We start from the raw sequence: 12441 nt of genomic DNA on the forward strand, positions 1-12441 counted from the left end.
CGGGCAAAACTGAATTTCGCGTGTAATCGACTTCTTGGCTCTCTGACCTCCGCAAGACCGTTCATACAGCCCAGCTTCCACTTTTCGAAACCCCGAATCAATCGACTATTGCACCACTTTTGCCAAAGGCAGCTCTGTTGCAAATGTACAAGTTAGCCCGCTGCCGGCCGCTGGCCACGGCCATCAGGGCCGCTACGGTTCGTGCCGATTATTCCCTTCGCAAAGCTGTAGCCGGACGCCTCTGACGCAGGACATGCGGTGCGAAGAGCACAATGTTAACAAGTTAGTAGGGGACGCCATTGAGAAGGTCGGTCATTCAACAGAGTCGGGCGCTATCAATACATGAGTATAGGTCGGCGAATTTGTTAAAGACGGTATGAAACCTTTCCTATCTTAACGCCGCGTCCAGTTCGCTAATGAGGCATTAGTATGGCATTGGTGTCCCGAGCGGCAATGTAGCTACAACGGCAGAGGAGGCTGAGAAGGTTGCGAAGGATATTGGTATGCAATCTATTCAGGAATTTATCGGGCGGGTAAATAGGCTAACGGCGCGTAGGAGGCGATGACATTGTGATAAAGGCACAGGTTTTAGCTGGAGGCAGAGGGAAAGGCACATTTGACAATGGCTTCAAGGGTGGTGTCAGAGTTGTCTACTCGTGAGTGAGAGCCTCAATTCTTCATAATTGCTATAACTAATGCAAATCAAGGCCTCGAGAAGCTGCCATCCTCGCTGACCAGATGATCGGCCACAAACTCATCACAAAGCAAACAGGAGCTGCAGGCCGGCTTTGCAATGCAGTCTATATTGTGGAGCGAAAGTTCGCAAGGCGAGAGTTTTACCTGGCCGTGCTCATGGACCGAGCAACACAAGGCCCAGTCATCGTCGCATCCTCTCAAGGAGGTATGGATATTGAGACTGTCGCTAAGGAACACCCCGAAGCTATCATCACTACTCAAGTCGATATCCACAAAGGCGTAACGGACGAGATGGCCCGCAACATTGCTACTGAGCTTGGCTTCTCCGAGCAATGTATTGAGGACGCCAAGGACACCATCCAGAAACTGTATAAGGTGTTCATGGAGCGCGATGCTACCCAGATTGAAATCAACCCTCTCTCCGAAACCACTGATCACCAGGTCCTATGCATGGATGCTAAACTCAACTTCGACGACAATGCTGAATTCCGCCAGAAGGAGGTGTTTGATTGGCGAGATGTCACACAAGAAGATCCCGATGAGGTCAAAGCCGCAAAGTGGGGTCTCAACTTCATCAAACTAGATGGTGATATTGGCTGCTTGGTCAATGGTGCCGGTCTTGCTATGGCTACGATGGATATCATTAAGCTGAATGGTGGCCAACCCGCCAATTTCTTAGATGTCGGTGGTGGTGCGACGCCAGAGGCTATCAAGCAAGCTTTCGACCTTATTACCAGCGACCCGAAAGTCACAGCCATCTTCGTCAATATCTTCGGTGGTATTGTGAGATGCGACGCGATTGCAAAGGGTTTGATTAGTGTTGTGGAGAGTATGAATTTGAGGACACCGGTTATTACCAGGCTGCAGGGAACGAATATGGAGCAAGCACATAAGCTAGTTAGTAATTTCAAACGCAGAAGTTTCCTCGAGGATGCCAGCTAACGCAGGCTATCTACATTAGATTAACGAGTCTGGCCTAAAGATCTTCTCGATCGATGACCTCCAGAGCGCGGCCGAGAAATCGGTACAGTTCTCCAAGGTCGTAAAAATGGGTATGCTCCACTCCTCCCCACACTGACTTTTGAATATCACTAACATCTTATTTAGCTCGTGACATCGATGTGGGCGTTGAGTTCACTCTCGGCATCTAAACCCCCCGTGTCCAAGAAGTTCTCCGTTACTGCTCCATGTTGATCACTCTGCGTTTTTTGGTCGTGGCGGTGGGCAAGGAGTTACGAACGTATTTGTTCATGACCCTCCTTGGTACGTCGCTTCTCTTAACCTGGCCTTTGTATTATTGTATCTACAAGCGCTGTTCTATGTGTGCGTGTGTCTAGCTTAGAAGCATGAATAGCGAGATTTACGAGCAAGAACTTAGTGCTTCCGCATGCAACTATCACATTATATACCTGGCTATAAAAGCGGGTTATGCAGAATATTAGAATCCTAGGGTAGTTGGGGATATATGTATCCTCTCTATCGTAGCTTGCGATTGACCACAGAATAATTTACGACTATCCGCGTCCGACTCAGCTTTGCTAGCGAGGGCTACTGGAGCTTGCGGGTATTCGGATGGCGAATCCGGCTGAAGGACACTCCGCATCCATTAGCTTAGCTGGCTGGTAAAGCCTACTGTCTTACAGCAAAGCCTACTACTGCCTTACAGTTCAGCCTCTTCTTGGCGTTATGCGCTCCCCGTTAGGCTCTTTACAGACTTCCTTGTCCGGAGCTCCGGCCAAGATCCCGGCCCCTGATTTTTCATGCTACATTTCAGAGTATAAAGAAATCAACCTAAGCAATATAGACTCGTACAAGAGAGGCTATGAACTAGACAATACCCGGGAGACGAATTCAGAGAGTGGGCATTACCAAAACCAGTCTCTATCCAAGCAAAGTCGTGATATTTGGCCCTTATCACTAATACCGGAGGAGTTCTAAGACCGCTTGCATTGCGTCACCCAGAACGAGTGTTTCGATCAAGATAACCTAGAATATAAGGTCTTTCCCTACGCATGGGGAGACAGTGCAGTCCAAATCTCAATATTGGTCAACAACTGAGTGCCGGGATGGCGATGAACCTTGGAAATGCATTAAGGTATTTGCGTGGGAGAGACACATCTCACTCCCAGACACTAGTACATATTAAGCTGCCTAGAGGGTATTTATATATATGTAGAACTATAGCGCCATAGCCTAGAGGCTGCATGGGCAGTATTGTACGTAGTATAATACAATGGATATATAAAATTAAAATTAAAATTCGGTCTTTAAGTCGAAGCTCTTTGCCCTAACTAGAACCATCTCGCAGAGAAGATGCATCAGGTTAGCATTATGGGCGAGATCTATAGAAATTGTTCTCAGACTTATGTGATTTAGATGCAGGGAGTGGCCTTAATATATTTATAGCCGAATTTAAAGACTATTTAATGCGGCAGAATCGCTGACTTCTACATGCAGCTTATTGCACGGGCCACAATTTATTGGACGCAGTTATCAGTGCAAGTCGTGCACCAAGCGTCTACCACAACGTCTACTAAAACAATTGAGTCCAACCTAAAAATCACTAGGTTAGGTTAGGTGGGTCAGGCACCGTAACCTACGGTTCTAAGGCGTCGCACCTCTCGCATCTACCGCCTTGCTGGCCGAGATTTCCGCGCCTGAAGGCTAGAGTGTGCCAGAGTCCGCTCTTTTTAGGTTACTCAATTATGCCTTGAAATGGATCATCCCGCATTACCGGTTCAACGAAGTCTCTATAAGTCTAGTTACAGCGTTATGTCCGTTTTCTGCCGCAAGTTCCAATGCTCTTGTGAATTGTGTACTTGCTCCGGCGTTCAGAAGCAATTGAACCATGTCGATGCGGCCGTGCTCTGCAGCTCCTTCAAGGGCTGTTCTCCCATCCTTTCTTGCAGCCGCAGCGTTGACATCCGCATTGGCATTGAGAAGCATCTCAGCAATCCCGACGTGGCCTTTAATGGCGGCCACTTGGAGCGCAGTTACTCCTGAGAAATTTGCTGGAGGAGCATTAATATCTGCACCAGAGTTCAGTAGGATTCGAGCTAACTCGATGTTTCCTGCTTCAGCAGCATTTTGTAGTGCAGTTCTTCCCCGATCGTCAGCTGGAGGAGCGTTGACGTCTGCACCAGCGTCTAGTAGGATTTGAACGAGCTCGACGCTTCCACTTCCTGCTGCTTCTTGCAGTGCTGTTCCTAGTGCTGTCCCTAGTGCTGTCCATCCCCAATAATCAGCTGAAGTAGCATTGGCGTCTGCATCAGCGTCTAGTAGGATTTGAACGAGCTCGATGCTTCCACTTCGCGCTGCTGCTTGCAGTGCTGTTCCTGCATTGAATGTAGAAGCGTTAACGTCTGCACCAGCATCTAGTAGAATTTGAGCTAACTCAATATTTCCCTTTTGAACTGCTGTCAGAAGTGTGGGAGAAGCGTTGACATCCGCGCCGGCGCACAGCAGGCTTTGAGCCAGCTCTATGTTTTCCATCTCAACAGCGTTTTGTAGTACAGTCATTCTCCCATTTTTGGCCGGAATATTGACGTTTGCACCAGCGCTTAGGAGGATTTGAGCTAACTCGATGTTTCTCTTCTGAACTGCTGCTTGAAGCGCGGTGCTCATATAATCAGACGGAGGAGCATTAACATCTGCACCAGCATCTAGTAGATTTTGAACGAGCTCGATGCTTCCACGTTCTGCTGCTACTTGCAGTGCTGTTCCTGAATGTGATGTAGAAGCATTGACGTCTGCACCAGCATCTAGTAGAATCCGAACTAGCTCAATATTTTCCTTGCGTACTGCCGCATCCAGTGCTGTGGGCCCGCGGGAATTAGAAGAATTGGCGTCTGCACCAGCTTCTAGTAGGATGCGAGTGAACTTAATGCTTCCGCGTTGTGCTGCTTTCAGAAGTACACAAGATGAAGGAGCGTTAACGTCTGCGCCGGCGCGCATTAGAATCTGAGTCAGCTCAATATTCCCACTCATTGCTGCCAATTCAAGTGCAGATCCTCCAGCACCGGAAGACGGTGGAGCATTAACATGCGCACCAGCGTTTAGAAGAATCTGAACGAGCTCGATGCTTCCAGAAGATGCTGCAGCTTCCAGTGCTGTTCCTACACGACACAAAGTATTAACGTCTGCTCCAGCGCGCAGCAGAACCCGAGTCAGCTCAATATCTCCTCTCCATGCTGCTGCTCGGAGTGCAGGCGTTGGAGCATTGTGGGACAGCGGAGCATTAACATCCGCACCAGCGTTCAGGAGGATCTGAACTAGCTCGATATTTCTTCTCCATGATGATGCTGCTGCTTGAAGTGCTCCTGCATTAACGTCAGCGCCGGCGCGTAGTAGCATCTGAGCCAGCTCAACATTTCCATTCTCTGCTGCTTTTTGAAGTGCAGTCTGTCCATGGGGAGACGTTAGAGCATTGACATCCGCGCCAGCGTCCAGTAGAATCCGAACTAGCTCAATATCCCCTCCCGATGCTGCCGCTTGAAGTGCAGTCGATGAATGATATTTAGACGGTGGAGCATTGATATCCGCACCAGCGTTCAGGAGGATCTGAACTAGTTCGATATTTCTTCCCCGTGACGATGCTGCTGCCTGAAGTGCTCCTGCATTGACGTCAGCGCCGGCACGTAGTAGTATCTGAGCCAGCTCAATATCCCCATACTCTGCTGCTTTTTGAAGTGCAGTCCGTCCATGGGCAAACGATGGAGCATTGATATCCGCGCCAGCGTCCAGGAGGATCCGAAGTAGCTCAATATCCCTTCGTGATGCTGCCGCATGAAATGCAGTCAGTAGAGCATTGATATCCGCATCAGCGTCCAGTAAAATCCAAACTAGCTCAATATTTTCACTGTATACTGCCGCTCGAAGCGCAGTCAGTCTCCAATCACAAGTTGGCGGAGCAGTGACATCTGCACCAGCGTCCAGTAAGATCCGAACCACCTCAATATTTTCCCAGTGTACTGTCTCTCGAAGTGCAGTCGTTCCACCATGGCGAGACGGAGCATTGACGTCTGCACCAGCGTCCAGCAGGATCCAAATTAGCTCAATATTATCATTGCTAACTGCCGCTTGAAGTGCAGTCAATCCCGAATCGCCAGCTGGTGGAGCATTGACATCTGCGCCGGCGCGTAGTAGTATTCGAGCCAACTCAATGTTGTCCTCTTCTACAACCAGTTGAAGTGGCGTGATTCTGTCCCATCCCATTGGAGAGTTAGGATTCACACCAGCTTGAAGGGCAATTTGTACTGTGTCTGTATCTTTAACTCTTAATGCGCTTCGAAAGAGGTTTTCCGCGAACGCTTCGATTGTGGGCATCTGAATGGATAATAGAGATACGAGTAGAGAGTGCTTCTTATTGCGAGCAATCCAGGAGACGATTTCACCCATCTTATCGTCTGATAGATGATTGTTTGATGATAAGTAGACGACAAATTTAAGAAATTGGAATATCGCACCATGGTGGACGGCTTCAAGCATCTCTTGAATGTTCGTCAATAGCTCTCCCTCACGTCTTTCCAATGCAATCGCTTGGAAATGGGAATGGATGTCTCGAGCAGTCTCCTGTTTGGTTCGCTCGGAATCCGAGTCAATGAAAATTGACCATGCTTCTGTTGTCAGATCGTGGGTTGAGCGCACAGAATTCGCGGGATCCGCTGGATCTAATATTGTCGCGCCAACTCCGGACGGAGACTTGGACCAAAAACTGTTTATGATAGGATTCTCAGCAGCAAAATCCTGGCAGAGGCTAGCTATCCACATATTAGTATGCGGAATATTGCTTAAGAGTGGACCGGAGTGAAACTTAATAGTACCTTGTGAATCAATAAAGTCCTGAAAGTTAAACCAAGGGAGGTCTTCGAGTCGAAGCGTCCAAGGACACAATGCCAGAGGTGTGCGGATTGAAAGTCCTTCAGGCGTTTTAGGACTAGGTACTTAGGAAAGTAAGCATAGGATGGCATATGTTGAGACATTAGTGGAGTCACCTGATGCGTATCTCTCGGTAATAGTAGGAAAGTTGTGCCGCGCCGTTTCCTTTTTAATCTTTTTCTTGGGTACAAGTACCCCATCAACGTACAACTCGCTCTCCTTGCCATTTCTCTCGCGTTTATTGAAACGGTAATGGACGAATATCCATTCGTGGCTCTTCAAATTTTTGCGAAACTTCCATATTTTGAATTGACGCTCGTATTGGGCTTTACTGTCAAGAGAGTCAGTCATCTAGCATGCTGAGCAGCCATGGAAGACCAAGGGCTCATTTACCTAGCAGAGAAGCCTTGAGACTTCTGCATATATTCCATAACATGATTAAGTGATTTGTCCTGTGTGATGTAAATCCTCTGGATGGTTTCCTTGTGGAATTCCCAATTGGCTTTCATGCTCGTATTTGCGGCCCGGTCGATGTTTATAATGTGATCTCAGCGTACGATCGGAATTGAGACAGAAGTTGGTAAGGTGATGGGTTGACTGCACATCCGTCTTCGAGTCCCATCTTATATTTACGAAGCAAAGCAGGGAAAAGATTGCGAGACGAGGTGTGGACAAGTTGGTCGTTTAGGGGCTTACAGCTCGGCGAGGTCACGGAAAAGCTCGGCAAGGTCACAAAGTTCAACAGGGTCAGAACCTTTCTGACTATACTTAGCTTCTGACCCTACTGAGTTTCTGTATATGCAGCGCATATATAAAATAAATAAAAATTTTAATAAAATTTTATAGTGCTTAATAATTGATGGTATATGATAAATCGTGAATATTAAATGACGCGTGGCTTGTATATGCGGGGCATATATACCCTACTAGCTACCGCATAAAGTAAGCGAGCTAAGTCATTAAAACATGGACCGTGTATACGCGTCGCATATCTATAACAACAGCGGTCGCACTAGAACTTCTCTATAACACCGCAGCATACGCTACGAGTATGTACTATATAGCCTATATATAAGCGCTGTATATGCTAATATCTGGCTAGGGCAACATTAACATCTTAATTTTACTTTAGTATACGCTTAGCCTACGCTTACTATAAGCCTTATAATCGCAGACTTTTATAATCCGTAGGTGGCCGGTGCCACTAACCCTAGCGCCTTTGGGTACTACTATGGTAAGTATATGCTTTGTATATGCCTAGAAAAAGCATATATTAATAGAAGTACATAGGCCCGATCCCTAACCCTAACCCTAACTAGGTAACACCAGGTTAGTTATAGAGAACGTGTATATAAAGTATATGCTTATAGTAGACAAAGCACGCGCCGCCGCAGTAGTAGTAGGTAGAAGGCGTACGTAAATCTAGAGCCGTATACCTATAGTATATACTAACCTTATATAGCCCTAGCTATGACTGTCCAAAATAACGTAAGTAGGTGCTAAAAAGGCTCTACGTAAAGAGTACGTATATACTAAGCGTAAACTAGATCCACCTAACCCTACCTCCGCACTGTCTGCTGTTAACTCCATAGTATAGGTTACATATCTATACCTTATACATAGCATATGCTGATAATAAATATAGCTATAATATTGCAGTAAACGGCACGTAGATATGCGGCTAAGTCTTTACGGCCTAGCCTAGCGTATATTCCGTATATGTATAGTATTTACATTCTACTAATAGAGTTATAGTACTACCGCCATGTCCGTAACGAGCATAGTAGTGCCCGTATATATTACTATATAGTTTACCGAAGATATATACTTACCATATGCAGTAACTAACCCTCCTACTATTAACACGTTAGCTGCGGAGTTAATTATAGGGGAGAAGTATATACCTAGTATATGCTATATATATACAATACTAATACAACGCAGCGCCCTAAAGCGTTTTATTCTCTCTAGTGGCTGGCGTGATACTAGGTACCTGTATAAGCCTGGGTAGGTTATATATATATACTATATATATAGTACTAACACTATACACAGCTGTGGCCCTTTAGGGTTAAGAATTTTAGAGTATATAGACGCCTACACTTTAATCGCGTATACTTATTCTATACTTAGTATATATCTAGCCTAAGCTAACTAGATATAGTGCTTAAGACTAGGGGTTTACTACCTAATTTAGTAGGCAATTCTATCGCGAAGTAAGAGTACTAGTGTTGCTTCTATATATACGCACTATACCCTAATATATCTATCTATCTATATATATATATACTTATTCCCCCTAAGTTTAATTTTAGACCTAAGGGTGCTTATAGGCCTAAGGGTAGCGTATATGAGGAATAAGCACGGCTACCACTAGGACTACTACCCGATTTAGAAATGAACGCTTGTCTTTATATCTAGGAGACTAGTAAAGTCTAACTTTATATAGGCCCTACACATATATTACTAAAACCACTACTTAGTTATATTGCTAGCTTATACGCGTATATACTTCGTATATATAAACCCCTATTGTCTTCTACTAACTATAGGTTAACGCGTGCTTATACTAGGTATATACTAATAAGAGAGAAATAGCGTGTCGGCCCATCTACTCCCTCTACCAGCTTAAAACGCAGGGTTAGTATTTTATCTATATATATTTAGTATACGCTAACTATATGCATAGCGCGGCCTGACCCCACCAGGCGACCGCAAGGAGTCCCCCTCGCCGTCTACCCGCCGCTAAAGAGGTAAGCTTATCTTATATATACCCCGTATATACGCAGCTAATATTTAGTACTAGCGAGTAAAAAGCTAACGAGCTGTTGTGGTAGAGGTAAGAGCTCTAGTAAGTTTGGTTCCTTCCGTTATATATATTATACTTATACTCTATATAAGCCATAGGCGGAACCTACTACTTAACTTGCCTTTACCGCGCAAGTCCTAAGCTATAAGTCCTAGCATATGCTAGGCCTATACGCTGCGTATATAGTATATAGTATATATTATGCATGGTCGGAGTTTTATTAGGGTTTATTTAGTAGGTAGGCTAGGTATATGCCTAATATAGGGCACGGGGCAATAGGCCTATATTAATTAATTCTTTATTTATTATGGAACTCTATATAATACTTTCTATGCATATACTGTGCATATACGCCCTATATGCTAATATTATACTCCTATACCTACTTCTTAAGCTCTGCTAGTTTTTTTACTTTATTGTATACGTCTTTAGCTTATTTTAATTCGTTAATTCGTCGCTCTATATTTTCTATATATAGTATATATGCCTCCTTTTCTAGCTCCTCCATAAATAGGTAAGACTTATACCTCTTACCCATAGTCTAGGGTGTTTAACTTCGCGATAGTAGTAGTGGCATCTCTACTATATATGTGGTGGATACGCGCAACGTATCTAATACTAATGCAATATTATTATCTATTATACTTATCTGCGAGATAATCTGGCTACTAAATATAGTAGGCTTAGGGGTATTAAATAGATTCTAAGAATTTTAAGGAAGATTTAGGCTAGGATTTCTAGCTCGCCGCTTAGCTAATTTTTGCTATTTCTGCGCTGCTTAAGCTTAGTATATACTTTATATATGCTTTATATATACATATATTATTTTTATAGCTATACTGCTATCCGCTTTAAGTTACTCTAATTTTTCTATATATTATCTATTCCCGTCTCTTTATATAGCTCTTATAGATTAAACATTTCTTATATATAAAGTTTAAGCCTATACTAAAATATTAGAATATATAGAGTATATATAGAGCATATACCGTTACCGTAGTACTACGGTAAGCACGCATAACTTTTGACCGGTAAAGTTATTATCTTAAAAGTGACTACTTTTACCAATTCCAGTATACTTCCGTATATACGCCCACCACTTATAAGGAACCTTTGACTTTTCCTTTATAAGCCTAACTAGTATCTATAGTTTCTTCTTATTGTTTATCTAAGACGTAAGCTCTAGATGTAGTATATATATACTTTATATACGCGCTGTTAGTTTCTGCTTTATCTCTGCTTCCTATATCTGCTCTATAATATATCTTACTTTATAAGTTTAAAAGCGCTTTATAAAGTTTCGTTTAATATATACTAGGCAAAATATAAGCATATACTAAAGGTGTTCGTCCTATTTATAGGATGGGTTAATTATATATAGGTAATCTTTAAAGCCTATATTGTGAGTATATGCTTAGTATATATAAAGTATATATAGAGCGTATACTTACCGCTAGCTTATTTCTTACATATATTAACTATAGTAGTGCGAAATCTAGTTCCGTGAATATATGTAAATTGTATAAATAATTAAGCAGTATTACCTAAAACCTTAAATACTAGCTAAAATATCTTTACGTACGTAGCACGTGTTTTTAGATTAAGAAAGGCGTATACCCACACCTTAATTCCTATAAGTGTTTAGCTTATATATAGCATATATATAGTATAGGGTATATATACGTTTAAAATTCTTATCCTATCCTATAATTAAGAATAAATTCGTTTTGCCTTAAACCATCTTAAATGATAGGTTTATTTCGATATATATTACGCGTTAAAATGCTTTAGCTTGTGTATACGTATAATATATAATAAGGAAATACTCGTTGTTAAAGTTATAAATTGCCCGAATCTATTACTTGGTGTTCTCTTTATATTAATTAATAGAGAACTTGCGTAGTATACCTGCTACGCTTAGCCTTTATATATACTTAGCGTGTGTCTAACCTATACTTACCTATATATGCCGTCCCCTCTAAAAATTATAGCATCCTTTCCTTTTAAATTAGAGCAGTAATTCAATCCTTAATATTAAGACTACTATATACAGCACGTAGTGTTTGCGTTTTATACTTCCTATATAAAATATAGTACTACGGCGATAGGATAAATCGACCTATATAATAGTAAGTAGTTTTATTTGCATATACTATACATATACGGAGTATACGTATAGTAAGGCTTAGGATATCCACTTACTTTATTACTTTAACTATATTATTAGCAAGGTCGATTAGTAGCTTTATTAGATATAGTAGATAATATATATAAGAATTTCGTGTAATAAGGTAAATATAAGGATACCGTGCTATATTAACAGGAATATAGTAGTCTAACTATGCACCATATATTTGGCCTACTACCCTACCTTAGCCTTACGGGTGGTTGAATCCTACGTCGGCTTAGCATATATATAGCGTATATACAATATATATATTATATACTATAATATTTTCGCTTTAACGTTATATGTCCAATATAGGTATATTCTCGTTTAACTTCCTAAACTCTATATTTAATAAGTAACTAAAGGTATTAAATATCTACCTAGGCAGTTATTAATGATAAAGGCTAGGCAGTATGCTATAGTTTAGTATTACTACTGCTAAAATAACTAATAAACTCTACCTGTATATAATAAGCATATATTGTGTATACGTAGGATATATATATACTCCATGCCGAAAAAATATTATTAGTCTGTTTTTACTATATACACGTTCTTATATACTAGGGTAGATATATTACCGCTATAATTATAGAACACTGTGGTAGTAGCTGTATATTATAAGTATATACCTAATATATATAGATAATGCTTACTTCTTTATGCTTTGCTTAAGCATTTTATTAATCTTTACTGCCTAGTATAGATGACTACTACGCTTTTAGAGGTCGTTAATTAATTTAAGCTTAACCCTATTATATACTAAGTATATATAAAGTATATCCTTATAGGCGTACTCGCAGTGTCTAATGCCGCTGCATTTAAACGCTTAGTAAAATACTTTTTTACTCTCCTAATTGTTTTTACTAAGAAGCTATAGTTATATAAT

At 42.0% G+C, this 12441-nt stretch overlaps 3 protein-coding genes across 3 annotated transcripts; 1 reads left to right on the top strand and 2 right to left on the bottom strand.

The window, feature by feature from the left end:
* Positions 1-143: 143 nt before the first annotated feature.
* On the top strand, positions 144-1847 carry K441DRAFT_569911 (succinyl-CoA ligase beta-chain; the record flags this gene model as incomplete). Its single annotated transcript, XM_067643882.1, has 7 exons — positions 144-197; positions 291-374; positions 429-501; positions 557-656; positions 708-1593; positions 1658-1748; positions 1804-1847. The coding sequence occupies 7 exons, from the start codon at positions 144-146 to the stop codon at positions 1845-1847; spliced, it is 1332 nt and encodes a 443-aa protein (XP_067502109.1).
* A 1597-nt stretch (positions 1848-3444) lies between these two features.
* K441DRAFT_429910 (ankyrin) lies at positions 3445-3900 on the bottom strand (the record flags this gene model as incomplete). The annotated part of the gene is made up of 1 exon (XM_067641628.1): positions 3445-3900. A coding segment is annotated over one exon (456 nt), but the record flags the coding sequence as incomplete, so codon positions are not given.
* Positions 3901-4923: 1023 nt separating this feature from the next.
* On the bottom strand, positions 4924-7380 carry K441DRAFT_175658 (ankyrin). Its single transcript, XM_067640341.1, has 6 exons — positions 6967-7380; positions 6690-6904; positions 6519-6638; positions 5369-6455; positions 5065-5309; positions 4924-5015 (listed from the first exon to the last, which is right to left on the bottom strand). Exons 1-5 carry the CDS (start codon positions 7080-7082, stop codon positions 5213-5215), a joined length of 1635 nt encoding a protein of 544 aa, XP_067502111.1. The 5' UTR covers positions 7083-7380; the 3' UTR covers positions 4924-5015; positions 5065-5212.
* Positions 7381-12441: the final 5061 nt, after the last annotated feature.

This window comes from Cenococcum geophilum (genome assembly GCF_001692895.1).
Source record: "Cenococcum geophilum 1.58 unplaced genomic scaffold K441scaffold_31, whole genome shotgun sequence".
Classification (NCBI taxonomy): Eukaryota; Fungi; Ascomycota; class Dothideomycetes; order Gloniales; family Gloniaceae; genus Cenococcum; species Cenococcum geophilum.